The sequence below is a fragment of the Stegastes partitus genome, unplaced genomic scaffold (assembly GCF_000690725.1).
Source record: "Stegastes partitus isolate 25-593 unplaced genomic scaffold, Stegastes_partitus-1.0.2 Scaffold120, whole genome shotgun sequence".
In the NCBI taxonomy this organism is placed as follows: domain Eukaryota; kingdom Metazoa; phylum Chordata; class Actinopteri; family Pomacentridae; genus Stegastes; species Stegastes partitus.
The window spans coordinates 294,013-314,843 of record NW_007577851.1 but is presented as its reverse complement, the minus strand read 5'-3'; the positions used below and the strand labels follow the sequence as shown (position 1 = coordinate 314,843).

Genomic DNA, 20,831 nt, shown 5'->3' with positions numbered 1-20,831 from the left:
CAAACTCCCCTTATTCCAGTGTTTCTCAAATAGTGGGGGCACGTCTGACCCCGGGGCAGTGTTAATTTTCTCAATGAAAACCTAAAGGAAAACTTTTCGTTGACGACCCATTTTTCCGTGACTAATTTGTGACGAGAATGTAAATTTAAGAAGTACTGACAACAAAAATGAAAACGAAATCTCTGTTTTTTATCAAATGACAAGTAAAGACGTGACGAAAACGATGACACTGGTCTGCAGGTGTTGTGCCGAAAACCGCACCCCTGCCATGAAAAGCACCCCCTCTCAAGGAGCGCAGTGACAGCCATTCGCCTGTAGATGGCGTGTACCCATCTTTACTGCCCTTAATTGGGTTTGCGAGAATATGCACCCCCCTCTATTTCTGACCCCAAAGGGCTTACAGCCACCAAATTCACAGCATTTATTGCTGATCATGGTCTGAGCATATTCTGAAAAGTTGAAAATGCTGGGACCAACAGGGACAGGTTTACTGGGGGGGTGAATATTCTGGCAATGGGGTCTGCTGGAATATGCTACCCCTCCAGTGCCTGTTGGGGACAGATTTACTGCTAAAAACTCTGTTAATAGAACATTTTTCAACCATGGCAAATTAGTGTAGAACGCGCTTTCCACTGTTTTCTAACAAATGTTTGGTCGCTCACCTGTCAGAGACGCTGCACTGAACACACCTGGTAGCATCTACAGCATGTGAGGCGTTTAGGGAACATTGGTAAAATGTAGCATCTACCCACGGGCATTTTCAGCAATCGTTTAGCCTGTGTCCAGTTAATGACTGATATTAGAAGAGGATTGGTGACAAAATAAATATATTTTAAGGTTGAAACATTTTACAAATATTTTGTCTTGTATCACTGAAAATCATTACAACATAACTAAGTTATGCAAAAGCAGCTATTCATCAGCATGTATGGTGCATTAATAGCTGTGGCAATGCTGAACCAAAATAAGGGAGTGGGACGACCAAATCATTAACTGGTGCGACCAATGAAGAAAGTTGGTAGCACCATGCTACCACTGGAAAAGTTAGTCTGGAGCCCTGTAACAGAATCGCCAAGTGCAAGAAACCACATCCAGTCGCTGAAGATCTCCTACTCCCTACTGCTCTTGATATGGTGTCAACAATAACTGATGAGAATTGTTATTGAATTTATTATTATTATTGATTATTAATTATTATTCATTATTATTGAATTTCCCTTCTGGGATAAATAAAGTATTTTTCATTTCATTCATGAGGCTCGAACTGATCACTGAGCAAGTTGTTGCTGCACTATTTGACTGCTCATGATTTTTAATTTCAGTAAATTTCAGAACTATTTAAGGTGAGGGGGGACGCGAAAGTTTTTTGTCCTCTGAAGGGGGGCCTGACAGAAAACATTTGAACCACTGCCTTTTCCTAATCTCATCGACTGTGGGATCTACAGGAACAAGCAGCAATCTATGGAGGCTCCACCCCAAAACCCACAGGACCCAGAGGATTGGCTGCCAACATCTAGATCCCAAACACACCAGGACTCCCCCAGACATCCCATGTCCATGTCTGGAGCTGTTTAACCAACATTAGGGGGACCTAGACAACAACAATAATTTTAATGTTTTAATGCTGTGGCTGATTGGTGTAAGTGATTCCTTCAGTACAGTATGTTGATCTGTCTTGAAATACATGCTAGACTGCTACAAAATAACTCCCATAAATACTGCATGCATCAGCCTGGTCCGTTATGACTTCTGTTGTTTATGTGGGAGAAGCTGGATTACAGTATCCCATCAGTCTTGTCTGTCGTTGCCTCATTTACAACTTTCTTTTCAGTCCGAGCAAACATTTCATGTTTTAAAATGCATAGCAGCACAAATGCTGCTGTGCCATATTTTATATTGATGTGACCATATATGACATGAGAAATAAACTTAATTAGCTCGGGCTGATGTGATTATATAAACGGCTTCATCAACACCGTCATTATACAAGTTAAACAAAAACCCACACCATCTGCCTCTGGCTGCAGATTTGAAGTGTTTTGTGCTCACGTAATGTCCCAATGCATCATTTAGACAAAAACATAAATTTCCTGGAGAGGCTTCTTTCCATTTGTTGAGCTGTTGTTGTTGTGTGTCACTGTGATTGGTATGGCTGTTTTAGACCAAAGAGAGCAGAGAGTTCAGTGATGTAACTGGCTAAGAGTTGATTATCAATCACCACGGCCTCCAGTTTAAGCTGCGCTGCTGCACCTGTAGGAACTAAAATAGCAGGTGCACTTGGAAATGCCTACACAGTCCATGAAACCAACACCTTTTTAATTTTGCGGTTGAACGGAAATTGAACCTTTACTCTTTCAGAAAGGACCATTAAAAGTTATAAATAAGGAAGTAACCTACTTGTAGGCCAGCGTAGCACTGAAATGCTGCTTGATGTAGGCCTCCAGCACTGTGTTGAAGTGCTGGAACTTTCTGTCGGCGATCAGACCTATGATGTATATCTGTCAGACAGAAGGGTGGTGAAAGAAGAAATAGAGCTGGTGACGTTGCTGTAAACATTTACAAGGCAGATGAGAAGTTATGTACAATTATCTGACAGGTGAGTTTATTTAGGAAAAAGATGGACAGGTAGACACAAAGATGTCAGACTTGATACACACTTGAGGCAGCCTGTCAAGAAATCAGCTGCAATGTGTTGAGAAGGTAAACACGAAGAGTCAGACCCACAAAAATTTTCCCCGGTAAACACACAGACACTCACCAAGGCATCGAACACAAGGATGTCGTAGTCGTCAGTCTGAGAGTGCTCCATCATGATGTTGAACAAGGCGTCCAGAGTGTCCTGCAGAAACTACACACATGCATATAGACAAAAGGAGAGGACCAGTGAGAGTGCACACATGCCAGTCTGCACATTTATGCAAAGACACACTTGTACACACCACTGACCTTGACCACCTCCTCTCCATCAATGATTTTGAGTTTCTCCAGGTTTCCTTTGAGAAGTTCAGGTCGAGTCCTCCACTTGAGAAGCCCCAACAGGCCCACTGAAGAGGGGAGACGTACGGGGAATATAAATGTATGCAGGTACGTGCACGTATCGTCTTGGAGCGGACGGTGCTCGGAGCTGGTATAATATAAACGTCTTCTCTGTTAGCAGCATCATTTTCTATCTTTTTCCTCACTGTAATGTGTGTCTTCATGGGCCGCACAGAATACATATATAAACAGTGCGTCATAACACATCAGCCTTAACACAACGCAAAAGGTGAAAAGATTAGCTTTTGTTTATTTTGATTTTGATTATTTGTTGCACTGTAATAAAATCAGAACTAAAGCAATAAATTTGTTAAAGAAATCGACACTTTACAAATCATCACTTGACAAATTGCTACTTTGATGCCAGAAAGAGGTAAAATTGAAAATACTGAACTGAATGCAAAATTTTGTTTAGCGGTCTAGTATATGCAAGCATAGAGTATATACAATATACTGTATATCCAAAGCCCCAGTGTTAAGCTCCATCAATAGAAAATCAAGGAAATCTCTCAAAAATTCTCGTCTGACCGCCTCCAAATCAGTGGATTTCTTTAATGTACTTTTCTAATTTCGCACTTTTTAGTTCAAGCCACCTTTTCCAGCATTTTGAGCCTGCATATCTTAATATGTAAAGGAGACAGCCACATGAATTTTCAGGGTCAAAAAACACATTTCAGCTTTGCTAAAAACTGCAGCCACATCAATTTTACATCCACTCCAGGTGACAGCTAAAATCTCATTTTTGTTGAATACAATTTTTTTATATAACAAATTTTGAGCATCATTATCTTGGGGTATATCATAGTTTAAGAGGCAAAACTGCACCAGTTTGTTGTCTGACATAGAAACAAGCACTGGTACCCTGGATGTGTTATCTTGATTTCTGATAATCCACTGGGGGAAACTTTCAAGGATCATATCACCTTGTGGTGTATGTGGTTGGTCAGGGTTCATCTTCTGGCCATGGTTATGTCAACACAAATTTCTAATATATTCATATACATATAAAGCTATTAGGGCTCCATTAACATGGATAAAAAGCAAAATTTCTGCCCACTTCTATGTACTTCAAGGACCTGTAACTGAGAAAATATTGATAGCATGAAGGTCAAATGTTGCACGACTTAATTAGATATACTAAGTAAAGTAATTGTACATTTAAAGCCGCTAATTCTAAGGGAGTCAGGTGGGCATTTTTTCACATTTAGATGATTCACAAGGAATGACCCTAATCATTTTTTGGTACACAGTACACTGTATATATAATGGATGTATTCATATACTAAAACCCTGAACAAAATATTGCATGCAATTTGGTATTTTCAATCTATATCTGACAAGAACAAGAAAGCAGTCATCTGTCAAGTGCTGATTTGTCATGCAGACAGCGGCTGTACTTCTGGTTAGTGAGACTTCAACTGAACGCTCAAATCCACTGTTTCTGTCATTAATTCTGCTACAGTTTGACACAGGGCAGATTTCCAAGTCTCTGTAGGGCAGCCCGCTTAAAGCTCACTGCTTTCTCTGTCCGATGATTTCTGACTCACCAGGCCAAGCTGCACATCTGGTGGGTGGCCCTAAACAACACTGTGACCATGCATGGCTGAGAGCCTGTGTGTGTGTGTATATGTGTGCATGTGGTACAGTTGATTAATACAGCAGGATAATGTTCATTATAGTGATGGACTGGCTTCCTCGGTAACAGCTGTTGCACTGCACCTGTGTCTGATGCACCTTACTGTCTGGAGTGTACGTGCGTTTATGCATTTGTAGATGAGGATGTGCACCTCAGCGTGTGTGTTTCTTGCTTGTGTGGCTGCCTATCTGAGTGTGTAGGGCAGAATGATGACAGTGCCCACTAATAAAACCCATGTATACACACTGCCAACCTTCCATCCTTTGCTTACTATGCCATGACTCATAACATAAACACCCTTGTAGTTCTGGCAATGGTAATGTAATTAACATAATGTTGACTCACCGTTAATGGGCTGGATGTCTCCTTTCCCCTGACCTCACCTCAACTTAACTTCTAACCTCAACTTAAAAAGAACACGGCCTGATCGCGTCAGAAAAATGCTCCCTATGTTTGGAATTTCTAAAGACAAATTTGAAGTTTCCAGCCATTTTACCTTGGGTTAAATGGTTGGACACAGTAGTACTTTCAGACTTTAACAGACCCTCTAAGCAGTGGATTTGTCCTCTACCAATTTCACAGCCAACCGATGATTCATTGTCTTGGCCTGGCCTTATTACTCTGCTGAAAGAAGATGTTAATTAATGTTTTTTGACGTGTCAGGTTTAATTTTCAAACACCATCCCCCTGACCTTTCTTCAACTTTTGTGTCTGTATGGGTGTGTGTGCGTTTCTGAATAAAAATGTTTTTCCTCTGCCAAGTCTCCAGAGTAGTAATGTCAACACAATGTCACAAAGATGGTATTTTAATTTCGGAACACCTGCCCTGCACACACACACACCCTAGCACCTACCATTCTGGGTGAGTTTGGTGGAGCAGACCAGGGTGGAGATGCTGAAGCTGTCTCTGGAGCTGACTGACAGGCCTCCTCCACTGCCGGACACGCTGCTGGAGCTGCGACTCACCGTTGCCCCCTTGTGTTGGTCACCGTGGTGGTTGCGGGATGATGGCAAAGACAAGTAGCAGCTCACGTCTTCCATGCGCTTGCTATCACCCTGAAAGGACAAAATTCATTTTTATTCCAATATTGCTGACAATGCTGCAAGTTTGGAAAAGGCAGCACAGATGCTCGGCAGGTGTCTCAGCAGCACTGGGACAAGGATTACACTTCCTGTGTTTAGTCAAAATGTCTTGATGCAAATGTGGGAGCAGAAAACAAAGAGACACTGGGAATTGCTACATGTGCAGTGATTTATCAGGCCGGTTCTGAAGGGAAAAAAAAAAAGACAAACGATGAATGAAGTCACCTGCTCCACAGCAGTAATCTTTTGTGATGGCTATGCCTCATCGGCTTCTGCCTGACTCATCTTCAGTTTGTAAGCTCATAACTTCAAAAACCGTCATGCCACACAGGTTAGAAATATAAAGGCATAAACAAAAACAACACCAACCACTGGGACAGCATTTTTCTTCTTAGTTAAAAAGCGCTAAAAAGATCTGACAAATTCAATGTAGGACACAAAGGGTAGAAGAGAAAAGTGTCTTCCCTTGGCATCTTGATTTGTGGTTGTATTTACGTGACCAAACTTTAATTACTGTGCATTGTTCCAGATTTAGATTTATCACCCCGCAGTCATATTTTAACTGAACAAACTTCAACTCTGCCCTCATTAATGCCACACCAGTAAATAATCAGAGAGCGGCTGGAAACATCGGGGGAGTAAGAGATTGAAGCCGTGAGTGGCACAGAAATCGAGAGGAATGCAGGGATAACGAGAGATAATCGAGAGAGAGGGCACAGGGGGACAATCCATTTGGTCTTTGAGTGAATCAAGAGTAATTAATCTTCATTGCGTTTGGCATTTAATCAATAAGTGGGTTCAATCTTAGCTCTGGCTCATTTGGCAGGAAATCTATTTGGCTTCATTCAACCTGTCTGGGTGGTCATAATCTTCTATTGGAGCGCACTATATGTTAAGGTCTGCTTTTATGACTGTTGCAACGAAACAGACACTGTGAAACTCTTTCCCTGGTATTAACATATTTTTGACATCTATCCGTAAATAACTTTGTGTGCTGCAGATATTTGTAAAGTCTAACATTTTGATAAGTTGCCACTTTGATTTGACGTAATTCATGAAAAAATATGTCTTATTCAGTATAGTTCAGCTGTTCATACCAATACTGTTTGGTGCAACAGAAGCCATGACCTCGTAAGATGTTAAATGCGTCAATAATTGTTTTTTGTTTCTAAGTATGAAAGTGTTGCACGGTTATGTGTCATGTAATTGTTAATTTGACTATTTTTTCTTTAAAAAGGATAATGAATCCATTTCTGAGTCTGTTTTCTTTATGCTCAAAGCTCCATTACTGGTTCTGACCTTGAAGACCACAAGGTCGTGCAGTCCGTCCTGCAGAACCGTCCCGTCCTCCTTCATCAGGCGCACAAAAGCCATAGCAAAGTTCTTCTCGCTCTTGTCCTTGGCTGGAGATGAAGGAGAAGGATGTGTACGAGGGAACCAGAAGAGTCAGCGGAAGAAAAAAAAACACATCAGGGAAAGAGAGAAAGGAGAGAGGAGAGAGGAGGGAGGGTGAGAATTCAGACATGAAGGAGAAAAAACTGCTCCTTTGTATAAGTAAGTGTGCGTAATGATGCTTTGGGTCATTTTCCAAATTGGTTACAATCATTCGGTCCTTTCGGTGTCACATTAGGCTCAGGGTTTCAGAGAAGAGGAGAGGAAAGTGTGGCTCGATTGAGAAAACAGGCAGGCAGAGGCGCAGAGGATGATACTCACACTCCTGGGAAGAGCGGTGTCTGAACATGAAGCGTAAATGGATTCTGTGCATCTCTTCCAGAGGGACTGCCACCTGAAGGATGTTATTGGATATAGAATATAGAATATGAGAGATATTTTAAAGATAATATATCAGGATTTTCTGTGGTTCCTTTCCTTGACAGATTTAGCTGAAATGTGGAATGCCATATAAGCAGACATTTTAAGGAAAGTGAAAGACTGGTAAAGACACACACACCTTAAATGTCTCCATCCAGCGGGGCTGTTTGATTTGGTAGTAGATGACAGACCTGTACTCGCTGACCGCCTTATCCCCTGCTCCCAGACAGATGGAGTTCTAGGAAAAAGGGAGGGCGAGAAAAATGTGTGTCACAGGGACTTGAAGGACTTTATGTTTGTGTATATATGAGCGCATGTGCATCCATGTATGCCTAAGATGGATTTTCATTCTGGGATAAAGCTGCTTCTATGTGCCCCTGACTATGAGAGGGTGAGTAAGTGCTTGATCAGTGCTGTGCTTGCTCACTGGCCCAGAACACCTCAATCTCTTAAAACACCACACATACTTGTGCACCTGCACAGTTAACCCCAAACACACACACACACACACACACCAATCCCCTTTCATACAAATTTCTCTCCTGTTTAAATACGCTGTCATGCCCCTGTCCTCTCACGTCTTCACACTGCTCACCTGTATGACTTTGCCCTCCTCGTCACACACCCACATGATGACCTCCACGTTTTTCTGTGTTGTTTTGTTGTATTTGTCGAAGTCGCCGGCCTGTATGGTGAGGTAGATGTCATTGCGCACATCTCCTGGCATGATGATCTCTGGGAAGCCCAGCTTTCGGGCAACCACGGTGCTGCGGTCCACCAGGTGAGGATACTCCTTCCGGATCTGGACAATGTCCCCAACAAGGGCCTTCATAGTGACCCATAGACCTGGAGGGTTGGAGAAGGAGGAATGCATTAAAATAGATATTCATTTTTGTAAGGAAGCAGATTTCTTTTTCTCCAAAACAGTTTTCTGGGCATATTCTTTCTAAAGCCGCCAACACAGATCCTATACTATCATGGGACCAAATCTGCAGCCTCGTGGAGTGAAAGCATATTGTACCGTCTTCAAATTAGTTTCTTTCTCTCTTATTGTTTATTACATCAAACAGATCATTTGAATTAATAAAGAAAAACAAAATATCATTGTTTTCCTTTGTCATACCGACAAGGCTCGACAACATATCCAGTATTAAATAGGATTACTTCCATGCTTATTCTTGTTTCATTCCTTCATAACAACCAAAGATGTTGCGTACTTTACTGTGAAATGAAACAGGCCCAAAAGAGAGACATATAGAACAGATGGGATCTGTACATAGCTCAATCAACAACTTATGTATGTTTATGGGCATAAGAGAGTTAAATTGAATGCTTCACAGAACTTTGTCAGAACATGTATTTGGAGAAAAAGGTGCCACTTCAATTTATTTTAAATGAACAACCAAGTGATGATTTCTCTCACAGGGATGTAAATTCAAATGAAAGCCAAATAAATGAGAAAAGAATTTCAAGGCCCTAAAGTATTACAACTGAATTTTAAAATGTTTTCAGGACTCACAGAAACCCTGAAACATGAGGCCTGAGGGCTGAACTTAATGCACGCTCCACTTTGAGGAAAATTTGAGTGGTTATGGGAAACATAATGTTAAAATGTTCTGCTGATGGGGAAATGTCTGCTGTTGTTGCAAAATAGACCGCAATCAATACTACAAAATGGTGGGGGGGGGTTTGTATTTGGCAAAGGGGTGTAAAACAGGGGAGCGAGGGAGAAAAAGAAAACATAAAGGTGTTATTATAATAGACAGAAATGGTCTCCTAAAGAATATGGGCTCTTACAGCTTTCAGAGAAATTATGTGGAAAAAGCAGAGAAAAGGAATGGGCAGGTAAAGGGAAAAGCAGGTGAGCTATTTCGGGAAAATACATGGTAGCTGAAATGTAGACTGTGTCACAAACCCACATTTTCAAACTAACCACATACCTACAGGGAAGACAGTGTATATGTGTGTGTGGGTGTATGTGTGTACAATGGGAAAAGCGTCTCAAAGTGAGAGGAAGGAGAGATTAGGGGTGAGTAATGTTAAGAACAGACATCTGGTGGCCTCAGGTGCTCCTTCCATATCTGCTCGTCCGGATGCACCTTTCATATCTAGGTTACGCCCGGAGCCTTCAGGAGCAGAAGGAAGATAAAAGCTGAGCGATATGGCAGTGCAGTCCAACATGCAGGGTTACTCTATGTGAAACAAGACAGTGTCACCCATTGGGGTTGTCAAAGTCAGCCATAAACATGAGGGAGTGGGCAGCAAGACTGGAGGCTGGTGAGGGAGAAATAAAGGGTAAGTAATATGAAAACATCGGCTCAAGGGCGGGTGCTATCCATCAGGATAATGTCCTTCGTTCTCACCTACAGTGCAGAGAGAAGAGGCGAGGATGCAATGAGAAATAGCCATTTTATCTGACCACAAATGACTGCAGCATGCACAGTCCAGTGGGAACCTTCAGTGCATGCAGGACCACTTACTTTTGCAAGAATTGTCGCGTGGCTAGAAAACGGAGAGTAAAGAATGTGAAACAGTACCTTGGCCACCACTGTCTCCTCGCGACGCTGTCACTTTGTTCAGTAAGGTGTGGAGAAAGTCGTTCTCAGCAACCACCCTGGAGACAAACATACAAAGGCACACTTGAAAAACACCAGAAGGACCATTTATTCTTAAAACTGTGCACATTCTGAAACTATTACACACACAAAACTGCAATCATGCTAATTTAATTATATGGAGGAAAAAAATTCACAAGTTTGATAAAAGAGAACAGGTGGGAGAGAGGCAGATGAGATGGAGTAACACGGGAGGAAAATAGGACATACGGGAAGAAGGGGATGAAAAACTGCTTCTCCTCGTCACATTCAATCTTCCCTTTGATGATATCACTAATGTCCATCACTGCCAAGAAGAGAAAAACAAATGTGTCTGTGAGGACAAAATCAAAGACTGTATTACACAGTAATTTGCAATGTGGATTCACATCAGCACAACAGAGAACACACCAGCAGAACTGGCCTAAATGCACTCCCTGATAGCTGTTGTGGGAGGTTATATGAGGATAAAGGGCACTTTTCTGAGCCAGTGGGACCAACAATAGCCTAAAAGGTAGGGAGGGAAAAGTAGTTGATGGTCACAATTAATTTTTTAGTTTTGTTCGTGCAAAGGATTGTGGTTGTACCTCACAGCTCCCTGGTGTAAATATGAGCAGTAATACCTGCAGCTGCAGCTGACGAATCAAACAGAATTACTCTGACCTTTAGGGAACGAAAATGACTGAAAGGGTACTAAAAGTCATTATAGTTGGCAAAACTGGGGAAATGAGAGACAACAGTCTTTTCTGTCAAAAAATACATTACAGCTTTCAGAGCCAGAATAAAGGCGCCCTGTAAAGTTTTCTTGTAAACAAGCAAAAAAAAGTTCCTTTTTTAGTGCTACTCAAACAGACACACTTTGTGTACCCTTAAGGTCCACCATGTTGAATTCATTTCCTTTCTCATGAAGTATTTACAAAAGCCAATTTTTTTGGTAAAAATTTTACACCTACAAGCTTGCAGTGTTCTTCACTACATATGTTGGTGCTTCAGTGTGTTTCCTGACATATACTGCCATCTGTTGATCAGTGGGAAAGTGTGAAACCATTTGTTGAACTGTGCGTAGCATCACCCAAAGCTAGAAGCACAGGGATTGCTCCTTAGTTTATAGGAGTCCTAAGGGAACCTTTAATCAAGGCAGTAGTAGCAGATACATAGACAATGAAAAGAAATCTTTTTGATTAGCAGTTTGGTAAGCCCAATGGCTACCCCATACATCGCTTAGACACTTGGATTAGCAATTTAGCAGCACTTTAGACCAAAAACATTGGCATTGTCTTCTCTTGAAGTACCTGCCACCCCAAATGGCCGCCTCAGGCCCTGAGTGCACTTCTTGTTGTTTGTTTCTTTCAGGTCCATCCTGCCCACTCTCACTATCTGACAGATCAGATAAATCTTCTCTCTGCTCAGGTCCTTGTTCCCCAAGTCCTGGCAGACAAAGACGGCGATAAAGTGAGTAAAACATGTATAGAGAGTGGACATCAGAGAAGTTGGAGGGAAAAATGGGAAAAACAAAGTAATTTTAATGCGATTCTCTGAAATGAAATAAGCTCATTTATTCCAATGGCCTGTATTCCAGTGTAGTTAGAGCTTAGAGACAGAGTGACAGTGCCCTCCTGTGGCCACTTACTGTAAAGACGACCTTCAGGTTGTTGAGCATGTCAATCTCTTTTGGGAAACCTTTGCTGCCCCAGCGCACCAAGTAATTCTCACTGCACAAAGGATGGCAAAGAGTTAAAAGGCACGCACCATACCTTATTAATCAATACAGTACTGAGCACACAACCAAACATACGTTCAGAAATGGCAGCAACAATACAAAGAATCTCATCCCTCATAACTGAATTCTGCAGGGACACTCTGCCTGCCAAAAAGGAAATTCTGCACACAACAGTTTGGCTGTTGAACATGAGCACAGTGGGGGCAGTTTAATGATTTGACATTAAATGATGTCAAGGAAACTACAGTTCAAGTGTTTCAGTCATCCTCTGACAGGCACATGGAACCGCTGAGCATCTGCATAATACCCTTCTTTTCCCAGAAGCATTTCCCCGACACACGGGCATGAACAAGACACTGACGGAAGGATGAATAGAAAAACAGACAGCAAGATAGACACATACATACAGTAAATGTCGGTGGGTACTTGAGGGTAAATCAAAGCTGGGGAAAAGTTAATTCCTTACAATAATGACAATATATTTAAAAATCCTAATATCTGCCAGTTGTTTTTCAGACGGATTAACAAGGTGTGGAGACAAGCATTTAGCCAGTCAGACAAACATAATACAAGCAGAACAGACAAAAGAGAATTATAAATCAGGACAAACTGCAAAAAAAGTAAATCTAATAAGGGTGGGAATATGTTGAAGTCTATCTTCATACTTGCAGTTGCATTGGCAGAGAAATAGATACATCCAGTATGACAGTGAGCAACAGAGCTTAAAATCAGCCCTGTCAGGCACCATGTAGTGCTGCCAGTCAGTTGCTGCTGCCCTATAATTTGTATTTTATGTATGTTTATTTTTGGCTTACCATTGCTCTAATTTAGTTGGTCTCCACAATAGAAGAGAGGAAAAAGGGGAAAGGTATACAGACTTGAGGAAATAGTGGAAAAGGTAGGAGAGTGTGCCTGAGCTGGAGCGTGTGTGTGCATAAATGTTTCAGACTGCTGAGGAATGGAGGGAAGGTGAAAAGATCTAAACACCAATTCAAGTTATTTTTTATTCATTTCAGACAGTAAATGGCCACTGAGAGAGTTTCAGAGGCGAATAAACCTCCTTAATCTCAATTTTCCCGTGTTTTTATGGCATTTATAGATGTAGTTAACTTGTTTTATGATCTCAGTTCTTGACACAAGAAAATCAAACTCATAGAAGTCACATTAATATAACCTATACTGCTTTTTCCATACAACTTAGTTTCATCTTTATGACTTTCTCTGTCTCTTTGACTCAGCACGATACCACAAAATTGATTTCAGATGAATGGAAAGGGGGAAAATGAAATCTGCCAGGCTTCAACAAGAGCAATAAGTAAATAATTTAAAGTCTAAACAGACATTTCATCTTTCAGAGGAGTCTGGGACTTCAAATCCTTAAAATCTACCTGACAAGAATTCACATTCAAAACATGTGCATACACTGGACCACCATCTAAAATTAAACCCGAAGGACAAGACAAGTGTCACCTGATGATGCACTGTTTGTTGGGATCATAGAGGGACATGAAGAGCTCCGAGTCCTCTCCGATGCGACAGACGAAGTTCCTGACAAAGACGTAGAGGCTGTGGGTGGGGGAGGACTGGATCCGTGCTGAGATCCCACTGTGGTCTGTCTGGACGTTGGACTGCAGGAGAGGACATTAGTTTCAGGAGGATAAGTAGAGGTGATGATTCAACAAGATAAAATGCCAACCAAAAGCATTCATTTTGGCAAGGTCCTGACAAATGCAGTTGGCTGGTACAATATCGTATATTTAATGGTTACTTATTCTGAAATGCACCAGCTGCAGCATCCAGATGGCGGGTTTGTAAGGCAGAAGAAGATCAGTGAGTGAGAAAAAAAATAATAGATAGAATCTCTTCTTGCTGATGAATCGATGTTGAAATGCAAAATGAGCTGCGTGGAATTGAAGTGATGTTAAGCCAATTTGTAAGGACGTGAATTCTTAATTAGTCTTGGCTGGCAGACATGACTGGCAAGTAAAACTTATTATCCATTTCCTGCAAAGTTTCATTTCACGACTTCCTTATCAAAAAGAAAAAAAACTAAATGAAAGACAAAATTGTGATTCCACCCATGTCTCATGGAGCTGTTTTTATATACTGATATTAACCCGTCAAAAAGTTTCTTAGGAATTATTCCAAATCGAGTGCTGACAAATCTCAAACCAAAGCAATGTGTCAAAGTGGCCAAATAAATCAGTGAAGATTCCAATATCTGCCATCACATCCACTTTCAATTAAAAGACTTTGCGGATGGTCCTCTCCTTCCTACATTCTGTCCAGTACCTGCTCCTCTTTAATGCGTTCATTGATCTTGGCTGTGGCCTCCTCGTGGGCCCGAAAGAGACTGATGACACTCGCTCGCTCTGGGTCCAAGATGTTTCCGTTCTCGTCTCGAACAACCTGGTCCAGCTCCAGGATCCTGGGGTTGAGTATTGTGAAGATTGATGGAAGGTGAACAAAGGTGAAAGAGGAGCGGAGAGGAAACGCAGTCAGTGAAGGTGAAACATGATATTGAGGAGGAGGGTGTAAAAGAAGCGATGAGAAGACAAAGTAATTAGAAAAAGAGCAGAGAGTTCTGCAAAGGAGATCAATCTAAGTGATTAATAGTTACAGCTTGCTGGCTGATGGATGAGGCTTAACAATGGGCACGTATCAATATGTATTTAAGTGTGAACATGAAATTGAAAGATTTCAGTCCAGACATACTTGTTGCCATAATCAATCTTGGAAGTAACTTTCTGCTTGAGCTCCTTGAATTCGTCAGTCGGCAGGGTGCCAGACAGGAGCTGAGAACGCCACTCCATCAGCTCCCACATCAGCCTCTGAACCTGCTTCACACGCACCTCTTTATTGGCCTGGACAGAAGTATAGACATACTGTGTTATATTCAGTCAAACTCACATTCGCCAACACAAATATTGTGTTTTGATTGCTTGGTTCATACCACAAATAGCTGCTTCCATATGCTTCCCCACTCCCTCAGTGTGGTGGTCACCTCCTTCACCAAGGGCATCTCTGCAGACATCACCACCTCCTCATCTCTGTAATCGCACAAACACACACACTTGAAAATGGAACAAATTCAAGAACTTGTGTAACTTTTGAAGACTGATGAAGAGCTGTTTTTTTCCCCCACTCACCCTCGTTTTTCAACGATGGCCTCCTTAAGATGGACAAAACTGACAGGGAACACTCCCTTTAAGAAGAATTAATGCGGGGGGGAGATGAATACAGGAAGAAATTCAGTCATAGCTCACAACATTTCAGAACACAACACTAGTGCAGAAATCTCCCAGTTGAATAAAGGCAGACTGCTGTGCTTGTGTTATTACTCCTCTCTTTATATCAATATATTGTAATAATATAATGTTATTCAAGTGTGATCTCTTACCTGTTGGGTTCTGTTCCGAACCAAGTATCCTCTGTACCACCCTGAAACACAAATCAGCTTACATGTTACTATCAGACTATAACCTAGAGAGGAAAGTACAATTACATATCATCTTTATTTAGTAGTAACAGTTGTGCAACATTGTTGTTATCTGTCATGTATATGGATTTTCAATACTTAATTCTGTGAAATACTCCATAGAATAAAACGACACTTACAGGAAGCTAACATTTTTAACTGAGAAAAAGCATTGTTTATCAAACTGTTCAAATTTATGTTTTTGCAACAAGAACAGACTTGTTTGCTTCTAAAATAAGAAAAGTATGACTTTGTTTCAATGCAAAATGTTAATGTATTTCAACAGGATTACATGATTATTTATTAGCACCAACAACAGATGGTAGATTTGTAAGGGAGAAGATCAGTGAGAGAAAAACATAATAGACAGACTTTCTTCTTAATAATGAATCAATGTTGAAAGGTAATGTCAAATTGAAGATAATAATTAGACCGTCTTACCATCACAGACCTCCTGGATGTGGACCGTGTCTCCTACCTCCAGGGAAAGATGTTTCTCTCCTTTGCCAACAAAATTCCACTTCACTAAAAAGGAAAAAAAAAAAAGTTATGGTCTGATGTAGGAGTCATTTATTAGATCGTTACATAAAACAACCATGGCAGCAACAACCAACAGTAGTCATTGGTGTCCAGCTGCCATGTTCACATTTTGGTCAACAGCTAGAGAAACATGTAGCCAAGGAGAAAACTGAGAAGTCTCCGTCTTTCAATGGTAGAAAGACGCTAAATATCTTTAGGTGAAAAATAAATAAAAAACAGTTTAGCTTATGCAGAAGGGAGGCCTGGATCAGCTGTCAATCTGAGCAACTACTGACTGACAATGGAACAAACAAACCGTCAGGTTAACATTTTCATCGGTAGCAGGCAGCAACTATTCCTTTCCTTTTCTTAAACTTCTCTACTGAACCTAAGGTGTATTCCAGTGGGCGACATTAGTCTTTTTAAGGCGAGAAGTGTTATGTCATTGTCTCGTTCCTTCTTGTCAGTTGTGAGAATTGGCTGCTTATACTTATCATGTGCCATTAAACAGTATTTTAGGGATTTGGGGTGGTTGACAGTCAGACAAAATGTGCAATCTAATGATGTTAGTTGTATGTCAGAATTTAATTTATTGATAGGTTAGTCTAAATAATCAGAGGATGCTTTTAGTGTATAGTTTATGAGTAAACGCAGCAGTTGTAGCAATGCATGCTGCAGGAAAAAGGGACAACAGCAGTTGCAATGCAGAGCAAACCAGTGGGCAGAGCGTTGTAAACAGAACATTAGTTAGTCTGCCGATAATGACTTACAGGCTTTCTTTGGTCAGTTTGTGCTTAAAGATATTATGGACTCCAAACAAGTAATTACAGCTAAGAAATGGCAGGTAATTGCAGTCATTGTTGCTACTGTGTAAAGGGTGGCACACCATTAGCCAAAAAGTGTTCAAACAATACGTGTACATGTGTAGTCTACTTTTTTTTTCAATAATTTCTATACAGTATTCAGCCGCACAGCTTCAGACTCGTACAAACTTCCTTCTTCCCCCCACTTCCTGTGTTATAGTCTTACATAGACGAGGAAGACAGTCACTGTCAATACTATTGATATGCAACAGTTCCCTGGGTGATTATGTTAGTAATTGCTTTTAAATCACAAGTTTGAATTCACTGGCACTTTCATTGACAACTTTAAGCTGGTAGAGCTACTGGGATGAGAAGCACTTTCAACTGTCTCCACTCATTCTGCACAATTCCACAACTCACTGCAACTAACTGATAAATAAACACAAAGGCTGCAACAGGCCGGTGAACCTCTGAACAGTCTGTATTGGAAGTCAGGAATCTGTGGTCTTTGCCAAGTTTGTGACTGCACTGCATATCTAATGGCAGCACACACTGATCAGTGCCGCCATATTAAACCCACACAGCAGATAAACTGCAGACTGTACTGAGAGGCTGCGCTTGCACAGTCAGGATTTGTTTCCAGGCCAAAATCAATGTTTCACGCTCATAACTGTCATTTTCAGGAATAATTTGTCTCCGAGCTTCTGTATTTACGTGCTGCACAAGTCACGCGTGGAGACTAACTGCTGCTTATTTCTCCATCAGACTGTAAATTTTGCTCATGAGTTTCTCTCTCTCTCTCGTTCCACTGCAGCTCTTGTGAGTTTTGTTGCCTTTAAATGAAAAGATGACTATGATTTTAGGATTAAAACTGATGTGTGCATCCTAAAGTTCCTAAAGCACCTGCTCACATCCTGTCAAGCAGGAAGTGATCGGCATCTCATTTTTTCATTATTGTTCGTTGCATGGATAGTTCACCATCATACGGAAGATACATACAGAGATAGCGACATGTATGTTCATGGCCACATACACAAAGACACAAGTGAGCACACGCTGACTTACCCACACCGTACCGCTCTGTGGTGGTCCTCGTCCAAGGAGCCATGATTGCAGGCTGCTCTTTAATCCACCCTCTACTCTGAGTCTTGTCTTTCTGATTCTCCTCCGATATTTCCTCTCTCCCTAAACTTTTCACTTCTGCATTTTTCTTTTAACTTTAAATGAAAGCAATAAGGCCAGCCCCCTTTGCTGCTCTTCCTCTTCTGTCTCTTCTCTCTTCCTGCCTTCAGGCGGTTAAGAGGAAGTGAGTGAGTACAACAAGGTGGAGGCCTACAGCGCCCGCAGGCCTTTGCAATGTGCAAAGCCGCCTCTTTTTTTTTTTTTTTTTTCTGTGGTTTATTTAAACTTAGTGTGTCTATATTCTGACTAAATATAAAACCTCAATAACATATGTCAGTTACAGAAGTGCTAAGAAAACTAAAACACAGCATTTCTTTCTCATAGGTTCCAATTTGGACCTGTACATTTAAAGTTTTTAAATACAAGTACAATAAAATGACCCACAATCCAAGTTAAATTTTTCATCTCTTCTCAAATCTAAAAAACTAAATATCCTGGTTTGCACAAAAGCAGCATCCAGCCGGTGAACCATATATGACTTAAATTGATAGTGTGACAGCTCACACTGTCATCTCACACTCAGTGTGCCCTCACCTTCTCCCTTTGGTGCGTCACCCTCAAGCTTGTGAACTCAGAAGTGTTTTAAACTTAGAAGACGAAGCATCAGAGGAAATGGCTGTCATTTCTAGATGACTGTAGCTCACCCCCATCTTTCCTGTCCGAAGAACGAGAAAGATGAAACAGAAAAATTTGAATTCAAGGGAATACATTGGGACATTAATGTTTTACGATTTTCAGTTTCAAAAAAGGCAATGTCAGAACTTTTCCCAAAATACCTCAAATAACATGCTTACATCAATGACACACAGGGTTAAAATGACAAAAAAGTTTTAACACTATTATAATTAAACTGCATTTAACTTACTGTAGATATAGTAAATTAAAGTGTCTTTGTGGTCTGGTTAGAAGAAAAGAAGTCAAATCCTGAAACTCTAATGCACTGTGTTTGTCATCTGATTATCAATGTTGGACTGGCCCACACTGCAATAGTTTTACATGCTAATAGTCTATCCAAGACTACATATTTAGAGCAAAGTACAGTAGGTTAAAATCTGAGTTTCTTATAAAGAGATATTTGTCTTGAAAATGGGGCACTTTAGAGATGGCCCTGCTGAGAATCTGTCTTGCTGTTGTTGTTAAGATGTCAAGTCACACTGCAGCTGTGCAGTATTTGTAATTTCTATATTAACATTTATTTTGTTTTGCCTTCATAAGATCAGAAAAATATGAAAAATGCCCCATCGCCGTGATGTTATCATCATCCTTTATTCGGCCGAACGGTTCAAACTCCGCCGATAGTTCGTTTAATTTGCAAAAATGACAAGTAAAATGAAAAGCAGCACATTTTCCCATTAGAGGAGGTTGACGAACAAATTATTTCAGATTTTACTGAAGGGTGATGATTATGAAAATAATCGCACATTCATTTTTTTTGACTAATCGTTGCAACTCTAGTTGAAAGACACATAAAGGACTGCAGCTGTGATCCTGTAGGCAGCAAACTGTCATCATTTTAGGACAACCCAATATTTATGTGTGGTAAGATTCTGTCTTTTTAGTATGCAGGAACACACCGGCAGCTCTGGGCACTCAGCTGGTATTTCCACAAGTATAAAGACAATGAGGGACATAAAATGATGTAGGTGTTTCTTCATTTCTTTGTAAACCTCAAACAACAAATTACTCCCTCACAAAATATGTATTTTCCCTGAACGTCCTACATCATCCTGACGCTGCCACGGTAACTATCCGCCTTCTAGCGAACATCTTTAGCACAGCAAGTGGCAACAATCATCTATGATAGATGAGACCTTTCTGAATATTACTCTTGACTTTAATCATGAACTACACTCTAAGAATAGTAAATAGTCCATTTTCATTTATCATATTTGAGACCAGAGAGGAAGATTCAGCATTCAAACACGAATCATCTAATCATCCTTCACACCTTAAAAACTTCAGCATCAGCATGACAGTCCCAAATTAACCAAATCTTTAAACCTATTAGGTTAATTCTTCAACACAGTTTTTACTGTTTAATAGTTTTAACTGCAGTCTAACTTCAGTTCTAGTCCCCATTAGTAAAGATATGGATGAGCAGGAGAATCCAGAGAACAGCAAAATAACAAAAAGCACTGTATGTGACTGTTCTTTTATATGCATAGCATTTTCAATCAGCCAGTATTATTTCTAGGACACCTAGTGTGGGATTCAGCATATAAAAGGCTTCTTGGCAGGTTGGCTCACAACCCATGAGGCTGTCAGAACTTGACAGAGACTTCAAACGCTGATACTTTATCAGGTTTTCATTGTTGGTGTGGGTGATGTTTGAGTTTTATTATTCATCCAGCACACATTAATATTAGCTACCCCCCATAATCACCATCATAGAAAGGACATTTCTGATTTCCTTTTCACTGCCGCACTGACATCAACTGTGTATAAAGTAGTGTTGTTGTTACACTTGAGAGTAGGGCTACAAGTCTGACCTATTATGTAGCATAATTTCAAATGACAAATAACAGCATAACACCAAAACTGATCTTCCAAAAAGTGAATTTCTAACAGATGTTGTTCATTAAATGTCTTGTAACAGATTTTCATAGCAAGGCATTCCTACAACTGGTCATTTAATATTAAACATAATTAAACCAAGCTAGAGCAGAGAAGTAACTGGCTGGCTAAGCGTGTAGCATGTAGCTTTGAACTATTCGATGATAAATCAGAAAGACATTCTGTATGCTGGCAAAAGTAGTTCTAAGAACTGTTTTTTTCTAGTGAAAATGGTGGTTAAGAGATATGAGGGCATCACAAAATACTCTATTGAAAAAAATTACACACCCATTAAACAACAAAAAAGCTATTACAACAGATAAATACAAGAAACTTAAACCTCTGAATCCCCACTCATAGCCATTTATTAGGCTATTTGTTGCAATTTGCTGAAAATAAGTTTTGTTTAAAATGC

General features: G+C 40.5%; 1 protein-coding gene across 1 annotated transcript in view; it reads right to left on the bottom strand.

Moving 5' to 3' along the window:
• dock2 (dedicator of cytokinesis 2) overlaps positions 1-17,896 on the bottom strand; it is a 100,000-nt gene extending 82,104 nt beyond the window's left edge. The window contains exons 1-20 of the mRNA XM_008278326.1: positions 17,747-17,896; positions 15,801-15,884; positions 15,282-15,322; positions 15,031-15,086; positions 14,835-14,931; positions 14,597-14,745; positions 14,174-14,309; positions 13,352-13,509; positions 11,792-11,873; positions 11,454-11,589; positions 10,393-10,468; positions 10,105-10,181; positions 8,163-8,413; positions 7,707-7,805; positions 7,469-7,541; positions 7,055-7,158; positions 5,527-5,728; positions 2,947-3,044; positions 2,759-2,848; positions 2,398-2,498 (exon numbers count right to left, since the gene is read on the bottom strand). Of these exons, the coding sequence (XP_008276548.1) occupies positions 2,398-2,498; positions 2,759-2,848; positions 2,947-3,044; positions 5,527-5,728; positions 7,055-7,158; positions 7,469-7,541; positions 7,707-7,805; positions 8,163-8,413; positions 10,105-10,181; positions 10,393-10,468; positions 11,454-11,589; positions 11,792-11,873; positions 13,352-13,509; positions 14,174-14,309; positions 14,597-14,745; positions 14,835-14,931; positions 15,031-15,086; positions 15,282-15,322; positions 15,801-15,884; positions 17,747-17,789 (2,153 nt within the window). The 5' untranslated portion in view covers positions 17,790-17,896. The remainder of the gene's footprint in view (positions 1-2,397; positions 2,499-2,758; positions 2,849-2,946; positions 3,045-5,526; positions 5,729-7,054; positions 7,159-7,468; positions 7,542-7,706; positions 7,806-8,162; positions 8,414-10,104; positions 10,182-10,392; positions 10,469-11,453; positions 11,590-11,791; positions 11,874-13,351; positions 13,510-14,173; positions 14,310-14,596; positions 14,746-14,834; positions 14,932-15,030; positions 15,087-15,281; positions 15,323-15,800; positions 15,885-17,746) is intronic.
• Positions 17,897-20,831: the final 2,935 nt, after the last annotated feature.